This window comes from Elephantulus edwardii, unplaced genomic scaffold, assembly GCF_000299155.1.
Source record: "Elephantulus edwardii isolate Elephantulus edwardi_28Jun2011 unplaced genomic scaffold, EleEdw1.0 scaffold00234, whole genome shotgun sequence".
NCBI classification, from domain to species: Eukaryota; Metazoa; Chordata; class Mammalia; order Macroscelidea; family Macroscelididae; genus Elephantulus; species Elephantulus edwardii.
The window spans coordinates 4,023,278-4,042,634 of record NW_006399984.1 but is presented as its reverse complement, the minus strand read 5'-3'; the positions used below and the strand labels follow the sequence as shown (position 1 = coordinate 4,042,634).

Sequence of the window (19,357 nt, the reverse complement as noted above, 5' to 3'; positions counted from 1 at the left end):
TCTTCGCCTGACATATTTTGGACATGTAGTAAGGAGAGACAGGTCTTTGGAGAGGGACATCATGCTGGGCAGAGTGGAGGGACAGCACAGGAGGGGAAGACCCTCTATGAGGTGGATTGATTCAGTGACTGGGGTAATTGGGATGGATGTGTCAGAGGCAGTGAGATTGACACAGGATAGAGCAGGGTTTAGGGCTGTTGTACATAGGGTCGCTATGAGTCGCACGCGACTCGACGGCACATAACAACATCAACAACAACATTGGGAAACATATTGGGGGTACAAGGAGGTGAGGGTTGGGGGCAGAAGGGTGAGGATGGGCAGGGGTGCAGTTGCAGAGCTGCAGATATTGGTTTGTGGGGGGAGCAGGTGAAGGAAATGAAAAGGATCCAGTGGGGACCAGATATTATAGGGGAATGATAAGCATTTTCCAACGGTATTTAAACCAACTGTCTTATTGATTTGGGAACTGGATGCCGACTCTCTGGCTTCTTCATGCTGAACAGGGGCGTTGATGTGAAGGGGGAAAGGGAGGACACTTTATCACCTTACTGGTGATCTTGGGTTAAGGCTGCTTGCCGTCTTGTTCTGTTAGAAGATATTTTCCTGCCATTTGCTCCCCTGTGGACTGCAAAGTGTTTTCCCAGGTGGGTCCAGTGGGGATGGCTGATTGAAACTTGAGGCTCCATCCTCCTTTGCTTCCTTAGCTGGCAGTTGTATTTCCTTTTTGTCACTGGCATTGCGTTCAGGGTTAGGTCTGCAGTAAAACTCAGTGTTAAGGTTACCTATAGGAAAGGGAGCAAACCTAGAGGGAACAACCTTGTGAGTTACAAATAGAGGGGTTTTGGGGTGTTGCTTTCAGGTTTACTGGGGGAGAGGGTGGCGAAAAGTAGCCTAAATAAAATTCTCTGGATACCCTAGGCATTTTTTTTCCCGCCCAGTGGTCAGATGGCACAATCTGGAGACTGAGGATCTCATCCTGAGGGCCATAACGGCTTGCCCCGAGCCGAGGGCCGAAGACAACCTGCCCTGGGCAGAGGGCCGTGACAGCTCACCCCAAGCCAAGGGCCGAAGACAGCCCGCCCCGGGCAGAGGGCCTCGACAGCTCGCCCCAGGCTGGGGGCCGAAGACAGCCCGTCCCGAGCAGGGCAACACCCCCCATGTGCTGGCTGATACACTCCCCCTGTAAATGGCCCCACCCCAATCTGGTCCCCTCGCCTGACCGAGGACTACGTGGCCAGGGACAGAGTCTCCAATTCCAGCACCTCCTCTTTTACACCCCCCCCCCGATAAGGGGTCATATTTTGATTTGAAGTAGGTGTCACTGTCCTCCCCATTTATAAATGGCAAATGGAAAGTGAGAATTGTGAACAGTCTCCCCCCAGGTCTAAACAGCTTTTGGCAGAAGCATTCAACAGATCAAAATATGTGGTGCATTTAGGATGTCGGTCCTCTTGGACATGCTGCCACGGTTAAGTGTCATCAAGTAGACAACTCACAGTGACTTTCAACAATCCATTGTATCGGTGATCATCTTCTCTGGCTGTCCAAGGAAACCCAAACCTGCAGGCGGCAGGGTGCACATCCCCGTGCGGGCACGCACCATCTCCCACATGTCATCTCCTGTGTGGGCGGCCAGCGGGTGCGCATCATCTCCCGTGCGCAATCTCACACATGGGCGGCCGGCGGGTGCACATCATCTCTTGCGTGGGTGACCTGCAGGCGCATGCCATCTTGCACGCGTGGGAGGCCGGCAGGTGCGCGCCATTTCCTGTGCGGGTGGCCAGTGGGCACAGGCCATCTCCCATGCCTCATCTCCCGCACGCGTGGCTGGTGGGCACACTTCATTTTGCGCAGGGGAGGCCAGTGGCCACCACTTCCCCTGCTGCCGCCATCTTGGCTCTAAGAATTCTCCCCAGAACAAGTCCACCTTGCGGCAGTGTGGTGGCTCCGTTGTACCAGTCTTGGGGAGGCCCGGTGCCTACCATCCATCTTGAGTGAGGGAGTCCATAGGTTCCAGCTGTGGGAGCCTCATGGAGCTGCTGCAGCGGTGCGGCGTGGTTTGGGCTCTGCGGGAGGGGGTTAGGAGCTGTGGGACTCACCCATTCTTCCTTGGGAATTCTTGAATTCCTGTTGTTGAGATTCAATCTTCACTGAAGAACAGTCATCAACTGTTTAACTGTTCAATTATCAATAAACAGAAGTCTGTAGACGGCCATAGTGGCCCTTTTCCAAGTGGTCCACTGCTCCCACAGCTCACCACATTGTCTCTGCCTCCACCGCCATCTTGGATCTCCCATAATGTTTGTTACTTTTGAAAAGGACATAGGAGAAACTCAGTAGGAGTGAAATAGGGATGCCTGAGTCTGGATTGGTTGGGATAGAAGAAGGCTGGGCAACTGAAGAACAAAGAGGTTTAGCTTGGTGGGATCATATAACCCTGGTAACAAATGATGTAAGAGGTGGCATAGGAATGGCTGAGTCTGGATTGTTCAGGATGAAAAGGGAGGACGTGGTTTGGAACAAAGAGATCCTGCTTTGGCGTGGATTTGGGAGGTCTTTGGAGGAGACATTGGGTAGGGGGAGGTGGAGGCTGGCACAGTGAGAGAGGTAAGGGAGTGAAACAAAAGAAAGTTTCTTTGAAGTCCACTGACAGAAAGTGTCTAGATGCAGAACTAAAAGTTTTATTCTTAGGCCACTGAGAGCCATTACTTAGCTGGTATTGTGGCTGCTCCGTTACAAGAAAAGGATCAGTTTCTTCAGGCTAAGCTCAAGTGTGAGAGATTCAAGAGAAGGCAACTCAAGAGACTGTCTCTTTGAGAGCCTCGATAGACATTGGCTACCCTTTTTTTTAACTTGGACTTCTTTTTTTCCTTTTTTTTCTAATTTTAATGAGCATTTACAGAGATTTTGGATTCCCATTCATTCATTGCTGCACTTCTCTCCCCACCCAGCCCTCCCCCCCCCTCCCCAGTTAGCTCCTCTCTTTCAAAAGCAAAAGAAACACTCCCTCCCTGGGACACAATCCCCCCACACCCCTCCTGCTGCCCCAAGTACATTCCACTATGCAACCTTATTTGTGGACTCTTGTGATAACCATAATACCCTATCATACATTGCTTTTAAATTATTCACTCCCTCATCTGCTTCAGTGCAGTATACACAATTTATCCAGTTTTTCTCAGTCTTACCCCAACCCTGATATCAGTCCCATTTTACAACAGTGGAACCATGCAATAGTTGTCCTTTTGCGACTGAGATATTTCACTCAGCATAATGTCTTCCAGGGTCACCCATTTTAAATAATATTGCATGAGTTCCTTGTTTTTAGTGCAGCGTAGTATTACATTGTGTGACTATGCCACAGCTTCTCTATCCATTCGTTTGTTGATGGGCACCTGGGTTGTTTCCAACTCCTTGCTATTGTGAACAGAGCTGCGATAAGCATGGGTGTGCATATATCTGCTTGGATGTCAGTTATGGTCTCTTTGGGATATATTCCCAGTACCAGCATTTGTTGCTTGCTGTTCTGTTTAATTTTTCTATTTCGACTGGGGTGAGATGATATCTCATAGTTGTTTTGATTTGCATCTCTTTTAGAGCTAGGGATTTTGAACATTTCTTCATGTGCTTGTTGGCCATCTGAATGTCTTCTTTGGTGAAGTGCCTGATCATATTCTGTGCCCATTTTTCAATTGGATTATTTACCTTTATCTTGTTGTGGTGCTCAAGTATTTTATAAATTCTAGATCTAAGTCCCTTATTTGACATATCATTACCAAATACTTTTTCCCAGTCTGTGGCTTCCCTTTTTACCCTGCTTGAGAAGTTTTTGGATGTGCATAGGGATTTGATTCTTACAAGGTCCCATTCATCTATTTTATCTTCTCCTGGTTGTAGCTTTTCCAGGATACTGGGAAGACTGTTTATGTTGTGGATTAGAACTACTAGAGTTCTTCCAAGCTTTTCTTTAGTGAAGCTTATAGTCTTTGGTTTTAGTCCTAGATCCATAATCCACCTTAAGTTGGTTTTTGTATATGGAGTGAAGTGTGGATCTTGCTTGAGTCTTCTGCCGATATTTTTCCAATTTTGCCAGCACCGTTTGTTAAAAAGGCTGTCGTTTCATTTCCTTGATTTCATTTCCTTGTCAAAAAATCAGTTGACCATATGTAGATGGGCTGATTTCCGGGTTCTCAGTTCTATTCCATTGATCTATGTGTCTGTTCTTGTACCAGTACCATGCTATTGGCTACCCTTGACTCCCAGATCTGTGGGTCGGGCAACCAGAGTTTCAGAGAATCCTCTGGAAACCGGGAGTCTCAGGAGTTCTTAAAACCAGAGAGAGGCTGTAGACAGCTTGAGCCTCCTCAGAGCCATCATAGCCTGCAAGAAGTGCCTGGCATTTCTGGTTGGCCTTCTGACACAGATCTGCACTTTGTGGATATGTGCAGATGGAAGTCCAGTGGAATAGGTCTGGGTTCTCATGGAGTTCACAATGTCTGGACGGGATAGCTTAAAAGCTTTGGGACAGAGGAATAAAGGCTTAATATGCCTGGAAATCAATTGGGTCTAGCTTTAGGAGCCTCCAGGAAAAGGAGAGGGAGACTACAGAGATCAGAAAGACAAAAGGGGGCAGAGATCTGGTCAGCAGCTGCACACAGAGAGCGCAGGGGAGGGGGAGAGCAGCAGAACTTTACCATTCAAGCATCTTGACACTGCACCACTGCACCGGCTGGATTGGGAGAGAGAAAGGGGCACCAGCACTCACCTTAAGATGGGGGCACAACACCTTAACTCATCTCCCAGTATTCACGTCCCATATGTTAAGTTAACGGACTTAAGGAAGAAATCAAAGATAATGAGAAAGCTTAATACAGCTTTATTAAAGGAGGGGGGAGCTCCCGGGTGAGTTCCTTATTCTGGAGATGCATAATGGGAAAGTCACACTGTGAACTTATTGGGGAGGATCTTTATAACAGAGTCTTTAGGGAGGGACATTCCACTCTGATTCACGATCCACGTGCTAGCTCAGCCAGACAGGCAAGGCCGTTTGCTCTTATTATTATCAGCGGCAGGAAAGGCCATCAGTGTTTGAGTTCTGAATGCTCATTCTTCTCTTTGGCCCCCTTTGTCCAGCCTAACAGGTATCTACAGATTACTAATTGATTTCTAAAAAGAAGGAAGCCCTTAAGTATGAAGTAATTTGTGTTTTGTGGGGAATTCTTCTCAACTTACTTTAGATAGACTGTTTAGCATTTTACATATGATTACTGTTGTGTGAAATAGTGTGCTCAGTAATAGGGATACATAAATATGACCCTTTGGCCTTAAGCAGTTCCTGCTGCCAAACAATCACAAATCTTCACAGCCAACATTATTAACTCCTCTGCTTAAAGTGAATTTACTGCCCAAGTGTTACTAATTTTATTTACCCCTGCATATTTTTAAAAAATGTGTTATATTATTTTGAATGATAAAGGGTACAGAAAATTTGGATAAATATGGCAATTTGGCAATCTTAATAACAACTTCATACCTGGAGAAATTGAGATATTTTAACATAAAGAACAAAAGGCTAATGGAAAATCTGATAGCTGCCGTCATATATAGTAAAAGCTCGCCAATAAAACTGATTGCCTTCAAAGTGACTTTTACTAAAGGCAATTTCCTGTATGTTACAGTAGAATTATATTCGGAGTTTTCAATGACTGAAAGCATTAGCTTGCCAGGCCTTTCTTCCAAGGCATTACAGGCACATCAACCTTTAGGTTAGCAGCTGAGCAAGTTAACCATTTGCATTTCTTAAGCTCTTTGCCACTGGGTTGGAGCTGACACATAGGAGGCCCTAGAGCATGTTTTCAGAGGCTATAAATCACACAGGAGGTCATTGCTCATCCTTCTCTTTCCTGTGAACTCAAACTGTCTGTCTTTGGGTTGATAGCTCAACTCCTTACCTGCTAGGCTGCCAGAGCTTCCTCTTTTCATTTCTTAGGAACATTAAAAGTTCCAGGAAACTTGTATACCAATGTTCATAGCAGCATTATTCACCATTGTAAGAATATTGGAACATCCCAAAGGTCCAACCACAACCCAATGGTTTGAGAAATTATGACACATTCATACAATGGAATACTATACAGCATGCAGGAGCAATGATTTTGTAAATTACTACTTAACTTGGGAGGGACTGGAAAGCATTATGCTAAATGAATTTTCTCAATCCTGTAAGGACCATTATTGTAGAACATGTATGAGGATGCTGGGGGTGGGGGGAACAGATGGGAGAGGATGGGAGTTAATCAAAGTGTCACACAATTTGATGGGTGGAAGGAGGACTGGGTAAAGGAAGTGGGAAAGATCCAAAATGAAAAACAGCATATACAAACTTTGTAAGTAAACTAGTATAAAATAAAAATTTTATTTAAAGAAAAAAAAATCTCCAACAGGAAGGGAGATTGCTGTGCTGCTCCAATTGGTAAGAGGTAGACTGTAGAGACAGAGATCTCAACTTCATATAAGAGTATCCCAAGACCTTTAACTGAACATTTTCACTTAAGGAGCCATACAAGACTGTCCCAGCATCAGTTATCATACCATACACTATTATATAGTTAAGGCTACTTTCTGCATTTTGAACATCATAAGTGGAACAGAAAGTCTTTCTTCTTTTTTCCTAAATTTAAGGCACATACAATGAATCACTGTTGACAATATAGGGTCATCCTTTACTCTTCTTCTGGACTTGTATTTAGAATTAGGGGACATGTTTCTGCAGGCTTAGCCTTCACCCAAATCAGACAGGATAGCTTGCCATCTTTGACACATTTAAAAGAAGTGGTAAAGACTCTTAAAAATCACTTGCATTAATGGTTAAACTAATTATAAAACTAGAACCTGATGGCTTAAGACTTTCTTAGAAATAAGTTTCTTTTCCTCTACAGAAGCAGCTGAATGACCTAGGTCTTTGTCTTTTAAAAAATTCTTGATTGAGCTATAATTTACAGATAATAAAATGAAGAGATTTTGATTGCAGAGTTCAGTGAATTTTGACAAAGTTGCAAAGTAGCCTGTATAACTACCATTTCAGTGAACATATAAAACTGTGCACTTAATAACAGAATAGTTGGTATTTCTGATGTAGCTATGAAAGAACAATAACAAAAGCTAAATATTTTTACATTTTCTTAGAACTAAAAATTTTTATTATTAATACTAAGGTTTTCTCTACCTTCCAGCCTTAGCCATTTAAAAAAAAATAATCATTTGGCTCCTTCAGTGCTTTGAAATGAAGTTGTTGCTGTTATTAGGTGCCATCAAGCAACCTTATGAGCAACACATCTGAACCTTGGCCTGTCTAGTGCCATCTTCACCATCTTTGATATGCTCAAACCCATTGTTACAGTCACTGTGTCAATCCTTCTTGTTGAGGGCCTTCCTCTTTCTCTGACCCTCCATCTTTCCCAGCATGATGTCTGTTTCCAAGGACTGACCCTTCCTAACATGATGTCCAAAATATAAGTGAGATAAATTTTCATCATCTTTGCCTCTAAGAAGCCTTTTGGTTACACTTCCTGCAAGACAGACTAGTGTGTTTGTTCTTTTGACAAGCCATTGTTGTTGTTGTTAAGTGCTGTCGAGTTGTAAACAACTCATAACAGCCCTATGAACAAAAGACCAGCACACTTGTATAACTTTCATCATTTCTCCAAGCTCGTAGAGTTTCCGAAAGCTAGCTATTTCAGAAGTGAATGTCACTCCTACTTCCAAAATTGTTTTAATTGGGGAGCTCCACCAAACACTGTCCACCCTGGGTAACCATTATCACATTTGACACATCAGTGTCACAATGTTTAACATCACAGCAACCACAAGTTAGCTCTGTACAGCAAATGTGCAGACTAGTACTATACCAGTTAGAAGAATGTTTGACCAAAAACAAGGAAAACCAGGCCTGTGGGCCGCAGATTAAAATCACCCACCTTTGACTTGGTAGTATTAACTTTCTGTCCACCAGGCCCACAGAGCTTTAGGACAGATATTCAGAACACTGCTCCAACACCATAATTCAAAGGTACCAATTCTTCTGTCATCCTTATTCATTGTCCAGCTTTCATGCATAAGAAGTAACTAAAAAGACCATGGCTTGGATTGGGTGCAACTTGGTCTTGAAATTGAAACCCTTGCTTTTTTAGCTCTTTGAAGAGGTCCTAGACAATAGATTTTCCAGTGCAATACATCTTTTAATTTCTTTACTGCTATTATTATGGATGTTGATTGTGGATCCAAGTAACATGACATTGGTAACAGCTTAAATCTTTTCTCCAGCTATCATGATGTGTGTTGCTTATTGGACTCTTCTAGCGGTAAGGATTTTCGTTTCCTTGATGTTGAGATATAACCCATATTGTGGGCTGTAGTCTTTGATCTTGTATAGCAAGTGTTTTAAGGCCTCTTTCAGCAAGCAAAGTTCTGTTATCCACATAACACAAATTGTTGATGAGTCTTCCTCCAATTCTGATGCCACATTCTTTTTTATATAGTCCAACTTCTCTAATTTTTTTCTCATTTTACCAGGTGATTAGGTATAGAGAAAAGATACAATGGTGACATTCACCTTTCCTGATTTAGCACCCTCGTATAGACCTGTAGATACCCTTCCTATGGTCTAGATTTTTTGTTGTACTGCCTTGTTCTAGTCTAACACTGGGCTGACTATTAGATAAAGTCACTGAAAACACCTTTGCTTTCAGAGCACAGTAGATGTCCTCTTTCTTTCTTAGTTTGTCATTTTTGTTGGAAAGTAAAAGTGACTCCATCATTGCTGAAGTGATGTTGCCCTTGCCCTGTACCAAGGGTGGTTCAGAAAACTGTTCTATTTTGGAGGATGACTAGGAATGCAGTACTATCCACAAGTTAAGAAGACATCTTTTTTTGTAAAATATATAGATAAGAGGAAGTCCATCATTTTAACAGTGTTTAAGTGTACAATCCATTGATGTTAATTGCATTCACCAAGATTCTCACCACTGGGCCAATTGGCAGCATCAGGATGGATGATGAAGAGATTGTTAACAGCTTTAGTTTGTTTGGCTCCACAGTCAAAACTCTTAGCACCAACAGCCAGGAAATTAAAAGACGCATTGTGATGGCAAAGTATGCTGTTAGGGACCTCTCCAAAGTACTGAAGAGCAGTGGTGTCACTCTCAAGACTAAGGTATGCCTGTTACAGGCCATGGTCTTTGCAGTCACTTGCTATGCATCAGAGAGTTGAGCTGTAGTGTTGGAGAAGAGTATTGTATATAACATGGACTGCTAAGAAAATGAACAGGTTCATCCTGGAGAGGGTTAAACTAGGCTGCTCCTTAGAAACATTCTGAAACTTTTTCTGACACACTTTGGACATGTTGCAAGGAGGGATCAGTCCTTGGAGAAGGACATCATGCTTGGGAGGGTGGAGGGACAGCACAGAAGAAGACCCTCTGTGAGGTGGATTGATTCAGTGACTGGGGTAATGGGGGTAGGTGTGTCGGAGATAGTGAGATTGGCACAGGATAGAGCATAGGTTCACTATGAGTCACAGGCGACTCGACAGCACATAACAACACCAATATTGTACTACCAAATACATTATCCGTCTTCAAAATTTGTATGTCACCTTTCACGGTACCTCAGCTCCCTTTAGCCATAACCCTTCATTTTCCGTTCCTGTTCACCCCTTCTAACTACTAATAATCATTTGCTTCTGTGCATTTTTTTCTATTCTAGATATTTAATGTAAGAGATCATATAATAGCTCTCCTTTTCTGACTGACCATTTTCTTTCACTGATCATATAGTTTTTAATGTTATGGCATGCATCAGGATTTAATTTCTCCTTGTGAATGAGAAGTGTTTCATTGTGTGTGTGCACCATGTTTTCCTTAGTCATTCATCTGCTGATAAACCCTTGTATTGTTTCCACATTCTGGCTATTGTGAACAATGGTATAGAGGGTTCTTCTAGGTGAGTCCCTGAATAACTGACTGCATTTCTTACTTTTGTCGTGACAGGAAAAATCTTACATGAGGAGCATGTTGAACTTTTGATGGAAGAATTTGCATTCCTGAAGAAAGAGGTGGTGGGGAAAGAACTATTGAAAGGATCTCTCCTCTTCACAGGTCAGTATTCTTGGACTGAAAGTCTCCCTAATGGGTAGGCTGGAAAGCCTGTTGGACTTTCTTCCAGCCTCCTGGTGAGTTCTTTTCTCCTAAAGATTGATTCAGAAGCAAGGTAATCTAATTTTCCAGTGCTTTAATGAAAAAAAAAATCCAAAATGCAAAAAAAAATAAATCCAAAATGCCAATTTTTATCCTTTCCTCAAATGAGTTAATTTATTAGTGAGCTATAGGTTAAAAAAAAGTATTAGAAATTAAAAGGATATTTATGCTTCTGCCCCAAACGTGATAAGCAAAAATTTTTCATCATGAAATCTAAGATTTCCACAGGGTACATGAACCAAACAACCCTTTCATTTTAAAATGAACTTGGAGATGGATGCTTTAAAGGAACACACTGTTAGACTCTTCTTTGATAACAAAAGAGCTCTGGTGGCATAGTAGATTCAATGTTGGAATGCTGATGAAGGGTCAGCAGTTCTACTTTATCAGCCATACCATAAGAGAAAGACAAGGCTGTCAACTTCCAGAAGGATTTACACCTTAAGGAAACGTTGCCCTTAGGAATAGTTCTACTCCGTTCTATAAGGTTGTTATGAGTGAGTGAATGAGATAATAATGGGGTGAAGAGCGTGTTGAAGAACAAACAGAATATGAACCCTCTATCCCCTGCCAGGGAACTTTAGTGGTTTAGTGGTAAAAATTTGTGCTGGCATTGCAAATGGATGTGGTTCAAATCCACCAACTGCTCTGTAAGAGGAAGAGGGACAGTCTGCTCCAATACAATTTACTGCCTCTTGAAAACCTGCTGGAATGTCAGCTATGAGTCAGTTCTGACTCAGTAGCCCATAACAAGCAAAAACAAATCTCCTGGCAGAGAACTGTGGTGGCATAGTCTGTAGGCAGTTGTGCTGATAACCCCAAGGCTGTGCCTCTGATGGTTCAAATCTGCTAGTGGCTCCAAGGGTGAAAGATGGAAAGTCTCCTGTGCAATTTCCAGCCTCCAAAAATCCACTGGAGGGCCAGCTAGGAGTCATATGTGACTTAATGGCAGCAAGTTTTGGATTTTGTTGGGTTTTTTAGACACTGCTGCTTTGAGAAGAATGGGAATCCCAGAACATTTGGTGGTGCTTGTTGGGAAACTTGTACATAAATCAGGAAGAAGTTGTTTGAACAGAACAAGGGAATGGTGCATGATTTAAAATTAGGAAAGGTGTGCACCAAGTGGATATAATTACTCCATACTTATTCTTTTGGTAAACTGAGCAAATCCCTGGAGAAATTGGACTATATAAAAAAAGGATGTGATGTTAAAATTGGAAGAAAACCCGTCAACAATCTGCATTATGCAGATGATACAACCTTGCTTGCTGAAAGTGAAGAAGACTTGAAAAACTAGCTGTAGAAGATCAAAGACTACAACCTTCAATATGGAGTGTATTTCAATATCAAGAAAGCAAAAATTCCTCATCACAGACCATTAGGTAGTATATATTATAATGTTGTTGTTATGTGCCATTGAGTCAACCGTGACTCATAGCAACCCTATGACAATAGCTCTAAACCCTGCTCTATCCTGGGCTAGTCACACTGTCTCTGACATACTTACCCTCAGTTACTGTGTAAATCCATCTCATCCAGGGTGTTCCTCTCTTGGGCTGTCCCTCCATCATTCCAAGAGTGATGTCTTTCTCCAGTGAGTTGTCCCTCCTGCCAATATGCCCAAAGTATATGAGGCAGAACCTCAAAATCCTTTTGCCTCCAACAAATATCTTGGCTTTACCTTCTCCAATACAAACCTGTTAGTTCTTTTGGCTGTCTGTTTTGGCAGCATGTTTGATACTATTCTTTTGGCAGTATGTTTGATACTATTCTCCAGCACCACAACTGAAAGAGATCAATTCTTCTTCTGTCTGCTTTGGTCATTGGAGAAAATATTGAAGTTGTCAGCAACTTTATTTTACTTGGATCCACAATCAATACCCATGGTAATAGTAGTAAAAAAATTAAAAGATGTGTTTTTAAAAAAAGATGTGTTTCATTGGGAAAATCTACTGTCATGGCCCTCTTCAAAGTGCTAAAGAGCAAGGATTTTCATTTGAAACCACGTTGAGGCCAATTGAAGTCATGGTCTTTTCAGTTGCTTCTGAAAGCTACACAATGAGTAAGAATGCCAGAAGAATTGATACCTTTGAATTATGGTGTTGGAGAAGTGTTCTGAATATTCTGTGGACTGCCAAAAGAACAAATAAGTCTTTTGGAGAAAGTGCAACCAAGCTGCTGCTTAGAAGCAAGGATGGTGAAACTTCATTTCACATCTCTATAACTTCATATTTTGCACGTGTTTTTAGGAGGGGCTAGTCCTTGGAAAAGGATACATGCTGGGAAAGATGGAAGATCAAAGAAAGAAGAATAGCTTCAACAAGGTGGATTGACACAGTGACTGTAACAGTGAATATCAGAGTGTAACAAAGCGTATCAGAGATGGTGAGACTAGTGCAAGTTAGGGCATGGTTCACATCTACTGTTTATAGAGTCACTATAAACCAACATAGCTAACTTGATGGCACCTAACAATACATCTATTAAAAAACCCCAAAATCATAACATTTACTCTCAAGAAGAAGAAGATATGGACATTGTATTCTGTCAGTTACAACAGTGATTTTTCTTATGGAAGATTCTGGATCATCTAGATTGCTCCTGGAATGAGGATGCTGTTCCTAGTTAGAAAATTAGTGAGTTATCTGTGTTGTCCTTTTGTTTTTCCATATATTCTGTAGTAATTTATCATTGTGGCTCAGATTTGTTTGGTTAATTTAGCAAAGTGAAAAAAAAAATTAGCTAAGTGATCAGTGTTTGATTCATGTTTCCAGCAACTGAAGCCCCTGAATTAGTTTAGAAAAACTGTAATGGATCCTTTCACTTTAAAAAAAAGAAAGAAACACACCAAAACAAAAAAAAAAAAACCACGAAATCTCTCTTTTTTTTCATTACTTCCTTCTACTTTGACACTTTTCTCTTCAGACTAAACTACATCCTAATCTGTAAGTATTCTATCTCCATGGTCTATAAGCTCTTCACAATGATAGGACCAAGTTCTGAATTCAGTGTGCTTACCATATAGGTGTTTTCTCACTGGTCTCTTGCATAGTATTATTCTGATCAAATGTTTAGATCATACTCAGGTAACACAACAGCTTTCCTCCACAGGCATTTTCCCACAACTTTCTACCCAGAGAGACATCCTAATTAGCTAATTAGACAATGTTTTAAAAAGAATATTTATAACTTGAGTATGTCATACTCAAGGGCAGATTGCTTAATACAGGATACATAGATTATTTGTGCTTACTTATTAAACTGTAAAGAGCAATTTGACAGTGTTGGTGTGGTGAAAAACATTTTCAGTTATTCACTGCAGATTAGTTAGCAAGCATAAGTAAGTGTGAGTTTATCTTTCTGACTGGGTAATCTATCCAGTCAGAGATTACAAATTTGAAAAATATTTTGTAGAAAGGTATTATGGATTTGGGGGAGAGAGAGAGAGAAAGACACCACCCAAACCTAAAAGAATTTTTAATGTGATTTACAAATCTTTGATGTTAATTATTTATTTGTATATAACTGTAGGTTATCATGTGCTTACCTTGCTTACTGAACAGTCTTGACACTAGTCTTAAATTGAGGTTGCCTATTTGAGGGGGATTTGGGCATTCTCAACACTGACAGAATGTTATTCATTGCTATTTACTTGACAGTTATATGATATTTATATGACTACCAGTTCAAGGGATGGAAATATATTTTCCACCTTTATACCAGTCTAAATTTAAAAAGTAAATAAATATAGCTGGAAAAGATATGTGTGTACATGCATATGTATGCATTTCTAGGTATATATGGATAGTATTTCTTTCGTAATCAAAATCAGTAAAGGTGTGTCAGAGTTGTATTCTTTCTCTATACCTATACAGTGTGTATACTGAGCAAATCATTGGAGAAGCTGAACTATATGAAGAAAAATGGGACAAAAGGAACGGAGGTAGGGACACTGATCAACAGCCTGTATTATGAAGATGGCACAACCTTGCCTGCAGAAAATGGAAAAGACTTGAAGCACTTATTGAAGAAGATCAGAGACTTCAGTATAGTTTACATCTCAAATTCACAAAGGCAAAAATATTCACAATTGAACCAGTAGGCAATGTTGTGATAGAGAAAAGATTCATGTTCTCAAGGATTTAATTTTGTTTGGTCCACAGTCAACACAAAGTAGCTTTGTGTATAATCAAGAAATCAAAATACTTACTGTATTGTGCGGAAGTATGCAGTCAAGGATCTCTCCAAAGTACTAAAGAGCAAGAATAATCAGTTTAAAAGAATAAGATTTGCCAGACCCATGGAATCATCATTTCAGTTGCTTGGTATTACCTGAAATTTGGACAGTGAACAAGGAAGACTGAAGAAGAATTGATGCCTTTGAATTGGACTGTTGTAGAAGAGCGTTGAAGACAATGGACTTTCAAAAGGACAAACAAATGAGTCTGGGAGGAAGAACAGCCAGAGCACTCCTTGTAGTCAAGAATGGTGATGCTTACTTTGGTCATGTTGTCAGGAAGGGCCAGTCCTTAGAGTGAGACATTATTCTGTGAAAGGTAGAAGATTACAGAAACAGAGGAAGACCCTCAACAAAATGGATTGACACAGAAAGGGCTTAAGCATAAGGGTGATTGTGAGGATGGTGGAAGATGATAGGGTAAGGCTGTTTTTCATGAAGCCACTATGAATTGTAGTTAGTTTGATGGCTTAACAGATGATAGGTTTACATATGTTGATAGATAACCCAAAACCAGTTGCTACTGAATTAATTCCAATTTATGGCAATCCCATGTGTGCAGTGTAGTTCTACACAATAGCAGGTTCTCATAGTTACAAATTTTCAGTAGAAGATTGCCAGCCCTTTTTTATCAAGTACATCTGAGTGGGTTTCAGCTGCCAAACTTTTGGTTAATAACACGCTTCTTAAATATTTGACTATCTAAAAACTATTACAGATATGAAAATATATGTATGTATTATTGTTGTTGCGTACTTATAACTGACCCTCTGGCAGGTTTTCAAAGGTGGTTAAACACATGGTAGAAGATTGCCCATCCTTCTCCCACAGAGCAGGTGGTGAATTCAAACTGAATGCCTTTGGGGTTGCAGTGCAGCTTCTTTCCACTAACTAACTTACCAGTGCTAGGATCCTAAAACTTTTGCTTAAACACAGAAGGAAGGGGAAAGGCTTTTATGAAGGAGGTTAAATTAGTCAGGTAAGTTTTTGTCAGCATTATTAGTCATTTTCACTCACACCTATAAGGTAAAGTCACACTTTTCTGATCACCTATATACTCCTGCTCACTGTTCTGTCACTTCCTAGTCCCATTCAGACTATGTTTGTGATTTCTCACAGCTCACCCTTTGCCGGAAGAGTGCTTTGGTTTCCCAGCATTCAGTGGTATTTCTCGCTTGACCTGGCTGGTCTCCCTCTTTGGGGAGCTTTCTCTTGTGTCTGCCACTTTGGAAGAGCGAAAGGAAGACCAATATATGAAGATGACTGTGTACTTGGAGACTGAGAGCAAACAGTGAGTCCGAAACCATGAGGGGATGGAGAGCTAAGGACTGGTGTTTATGAGGAAGAATCATGAGGCAAGATGGGGAGTGAATCCCTCACCCTGCTCCCAAAGAGCCCCTGTCTCTACACATAGGCCAAGTGCTGATCCTCCAGTTTTGAAGCCTGGGAAGTCAGTATAACAAATATGTCCCACTAGCCAGTGAGTAAATAAAGGCTTACAGGTTGCCTGTGTTAGTGCAGGGAAAGCATATTGGAAATTCAGTTCCAAAAATTAGGCAATACAAGTAACTAATAATCAAATTTAGTAGTAGAAATCTAGTTAACTTTGTGATTTGAATTTTTCCTGTCTTTTATTGGTTGGTTTTTTTTAATGAGAACTTTTTAATGTACAGTGAAGTTGGAAGAATTTGTCAGTGAATACTAGTATACCTACCACCTAGATTCTACCATTAACATTTTGTTCTGCTGGCTTATTCTATCATCTAAAAGTTCATCCTTCTGTGAATTTAGAGTTCTGTTTATCATCTTTATTGTCTCATTATAGAGCCACATTGTTCTCCAAATGTTCCAAAACTTTGTTTCTCTTTGTTTTATTTGTCATCAAGTTGGCTTTCACTTACAGTGTCCCCATGTATAACAGAATAAAATATTGCTCAGTCCTGTCCTAGTTTTGTCATCATCAGTAGGCTTTCCACCTTTCGTTGTTGTTTCCCAGGACAATATGAGACAATATTCTGTTGTGGTTCTGGAGAACAATGTTCAATATACCATGGACTGCTAAGAGAACAAACAAGCTTGTTCTTGAGAGGGTGAAACCATGCTGCTTCTTGGAGGCAAGGATTCTAAAAGTCTGTATGACATACTTCAGGTATATTGCAAGGAGGCACCAGTCCTTTGAGAAGGACATCATCACAAGAGAGGAAGGCCCTGGAAGAGAGATGGATTGACTTGGAGACTAGGGTAATGGGGGTGGGTGTGTCAGATACAGTGCAGTTGGCTCAGGATAAAACAGGGTTCAGAGCTGTTGTACATAGGATCACTATGAATCTCAAGCAACTTGACAGCACTTAATAACAACAGCAACAATCAAGATTTTTATTGGCTCATTTTTGGAAATAGATTACTAGAACTTTGTTCCCCATTTGTCTTAGTATGGATGCTCCATTGGAACCTGTCCGCAATGGATGATCCTGCTAATACTGAAATATCAACGGCATAGTTTACAGCATCATAACAATACACAAGTTACTACTTCATGACAAACATAGATGACTGGTTGTTATTTCTCATACCCAGTCTTTTATAACTAAAACATGTTCATAATTTTCATTTAAAAGCATTTTGGCTATTTAAAATTGAACAGTAAGGATTTTAGTGTTTTCACTTGTGTTTTCAGGTAAATGAGTCTCCTAGTCATAAAAGAAATAGACTTCTGAATATTTTAAAGAACAAACAAAAAAGGGATTTTAATCTGGTTGAACCCTGACCTGCATGCATGATGAGGAGTTTTCTGTTCACCAGACTGGGACAAAGACAATAGATGGGCAGTTGAAGGAAGCCCAGGCACATTTAATAGCACTGTGTATGCAGTAGGAAACAGCAGTGCACCTGTGCTATGGGAGGATTAGGATTGTAGTCATGGGCAATACTATCTCAGACCACGGTTGTTATTAGGTGTCATCAAGTTGACTATTACTCATAGCAACGCTGTGAATAACAGATCTGAATATTGCCCTATCCTGTGCCATCATCATGATTTCTCATATGCTTAAACCCACTGTTGCATTACTATGTTAGTCCATCTTGGAGAGGACCTTTCTTTTTATTTTTCTCTGACCCTCCATCTTTCCCAGCATGATGTCATTTTCCAAAGACTGGTCCTTTCTGACAACATGCTCAAAGTATGTGAGTTGAAATTTTACCCTCCTTACCTCTGAAGAACATCCTGGTTACACTTCCTCTAGATAGATTTGTTTATTCATTTGGCAGTCTATGGAATATTCAGTACTTTTCTCGAACACCACCATTCAAAGACATTTGTTGTTTTTCTACCATCCTTATTCATCATCTAACTTCCAGATGCCTGTTGTTTTTGTTATCATTGATTAGCTGTTGTCGAGTTGAGTATGACTTCTAGTGGCCCTATGAACAAAAGATATGAATCCTGTTCTATCCTGTACCACTGTCACACTTCTTGACACACAAGAACTGATTGTAGCAGTCAGTGTGTCAATCCACCTGGTTAAGAGTCTTCCTCTCCTTTGCCAGCCCTCTCCCCTTCCCAGCATCATGTCCTTCTCCAAGGAATAGCACCTCCTAGCAACATGCCCACAATATGTGAGGTGGAAGCCTCATCATTCTTGATTCCCTCTCCAAGATAAATCTGTTTCTTCTCTTGTCCATCCATGGGATGTTCAGTGCTCTTCAACACCACAACATAAAAGTGTCAATTCTTTCCCTGTCATCCTTATTCATTGTCTAGCTCTCAAATGCATAGCAAGCAATCGGAAACACTATGAACTGAATCAGACATACCTTAGTCTTCAAACTGACATCACTACTCTTCAATAATTTGGAAAGGTCACTAACTGCAGATTTTCAGAGAGCAATGTGTCTCCTTATTTCCTGACTGTTGTTACTAAGGGTGTTAACTGTGGATCGAAGCAAGATGAAGCTGTTGATAATTTCAATATCCTCTCTATCCATCATGGCACTGCGAATCAGTCCAGTGGTAAGAATCTTTATTTTCCTGACATTGAGATGCAATCCATACCAAAGGCTGCATTCCTTGATCTTCTGTAACAAGTGCCTCAAGTCATTCTTGTTTTCAGTCAATAAACTTGTGTCATCTACATAACACACATTATTGATGAGTTTCCCTTCAATTCTGATGCCACACTCTTCCTCATAGAATCCAGCTACTAGGTTAATTTGCTTAACATACAAATTGAATAGCTATGGAAAGAGAATATAACCCCAGTGCACTCCCTTCCCAATTCCAAACCATGTAGTGCTCCCCTGCTCCATTCACACAACAGTTGCTTGGTCCAGGTATACATTCCACATGAGTACAATCAAATGCTCTAGGATTCCCATTCTTCTCAGTGTCAGCCACAACTTATTATGATCCACAGAGTCAAATGTCTTTGCATAGTCAATAAAGCACAAATAGACATTCTTCCTGTATTCCTTATTTTCAGCCAGGATCCATCTAATATCAGGCATGATATCCCTGGTGCTGCAGCCCCTTCTAAGTTATGCTTGAACTTCTGGCAGTTCCCTATCTATGTACTATTCTAGCCTTTTTAAAATGACCCTCACCAGTATTTTACTTGTATGTGATATTAATGATGTTGTTGTTTTTATGTGTCGTCGAGTCACTTGCGACTCATAGTGACCCTATGTACAACAGCCCTAAACTCTGCTCTGTCCTGTGCCAGTCGCACTGTCTCCGATACACCCATACCGATTACCACAGTCACTGAATCAATCCACCTCATAGAGGGCCTTCCCCTCCTGCGCTGTCCCTCCACCCTACCAAGCACGATGTCCCTCTCCAAGGACCGGTCCCTCCTTACAACAT

General features: G+C 40.9%; 1 protein-coding gene across 1 annotated transcript in view; it reads left to right on the top strand.

Annotated features, from left to right (window-relative positions):
• Positions 1-19,357, top strand: part of BLVRA (biliverdin reductase A) — a 158,619-nt gene that overhangs the window by 118,131 nt on the left and 21,131 nt on the right. The window contains exons 5-6 of the mRNA XM_006898600.1: positions 10,050-10,157; positions 15,613-15,784. Of these exons, the coding sequence (XP_006898662.1) occupies positions 10,050-10,157; positions 15,613-15,784 (280 nt within the window). The remainder of the gene's footprint in view (positions 1-10,049; positions 10,158-15,612; positions 15,785-19,357) is intronic.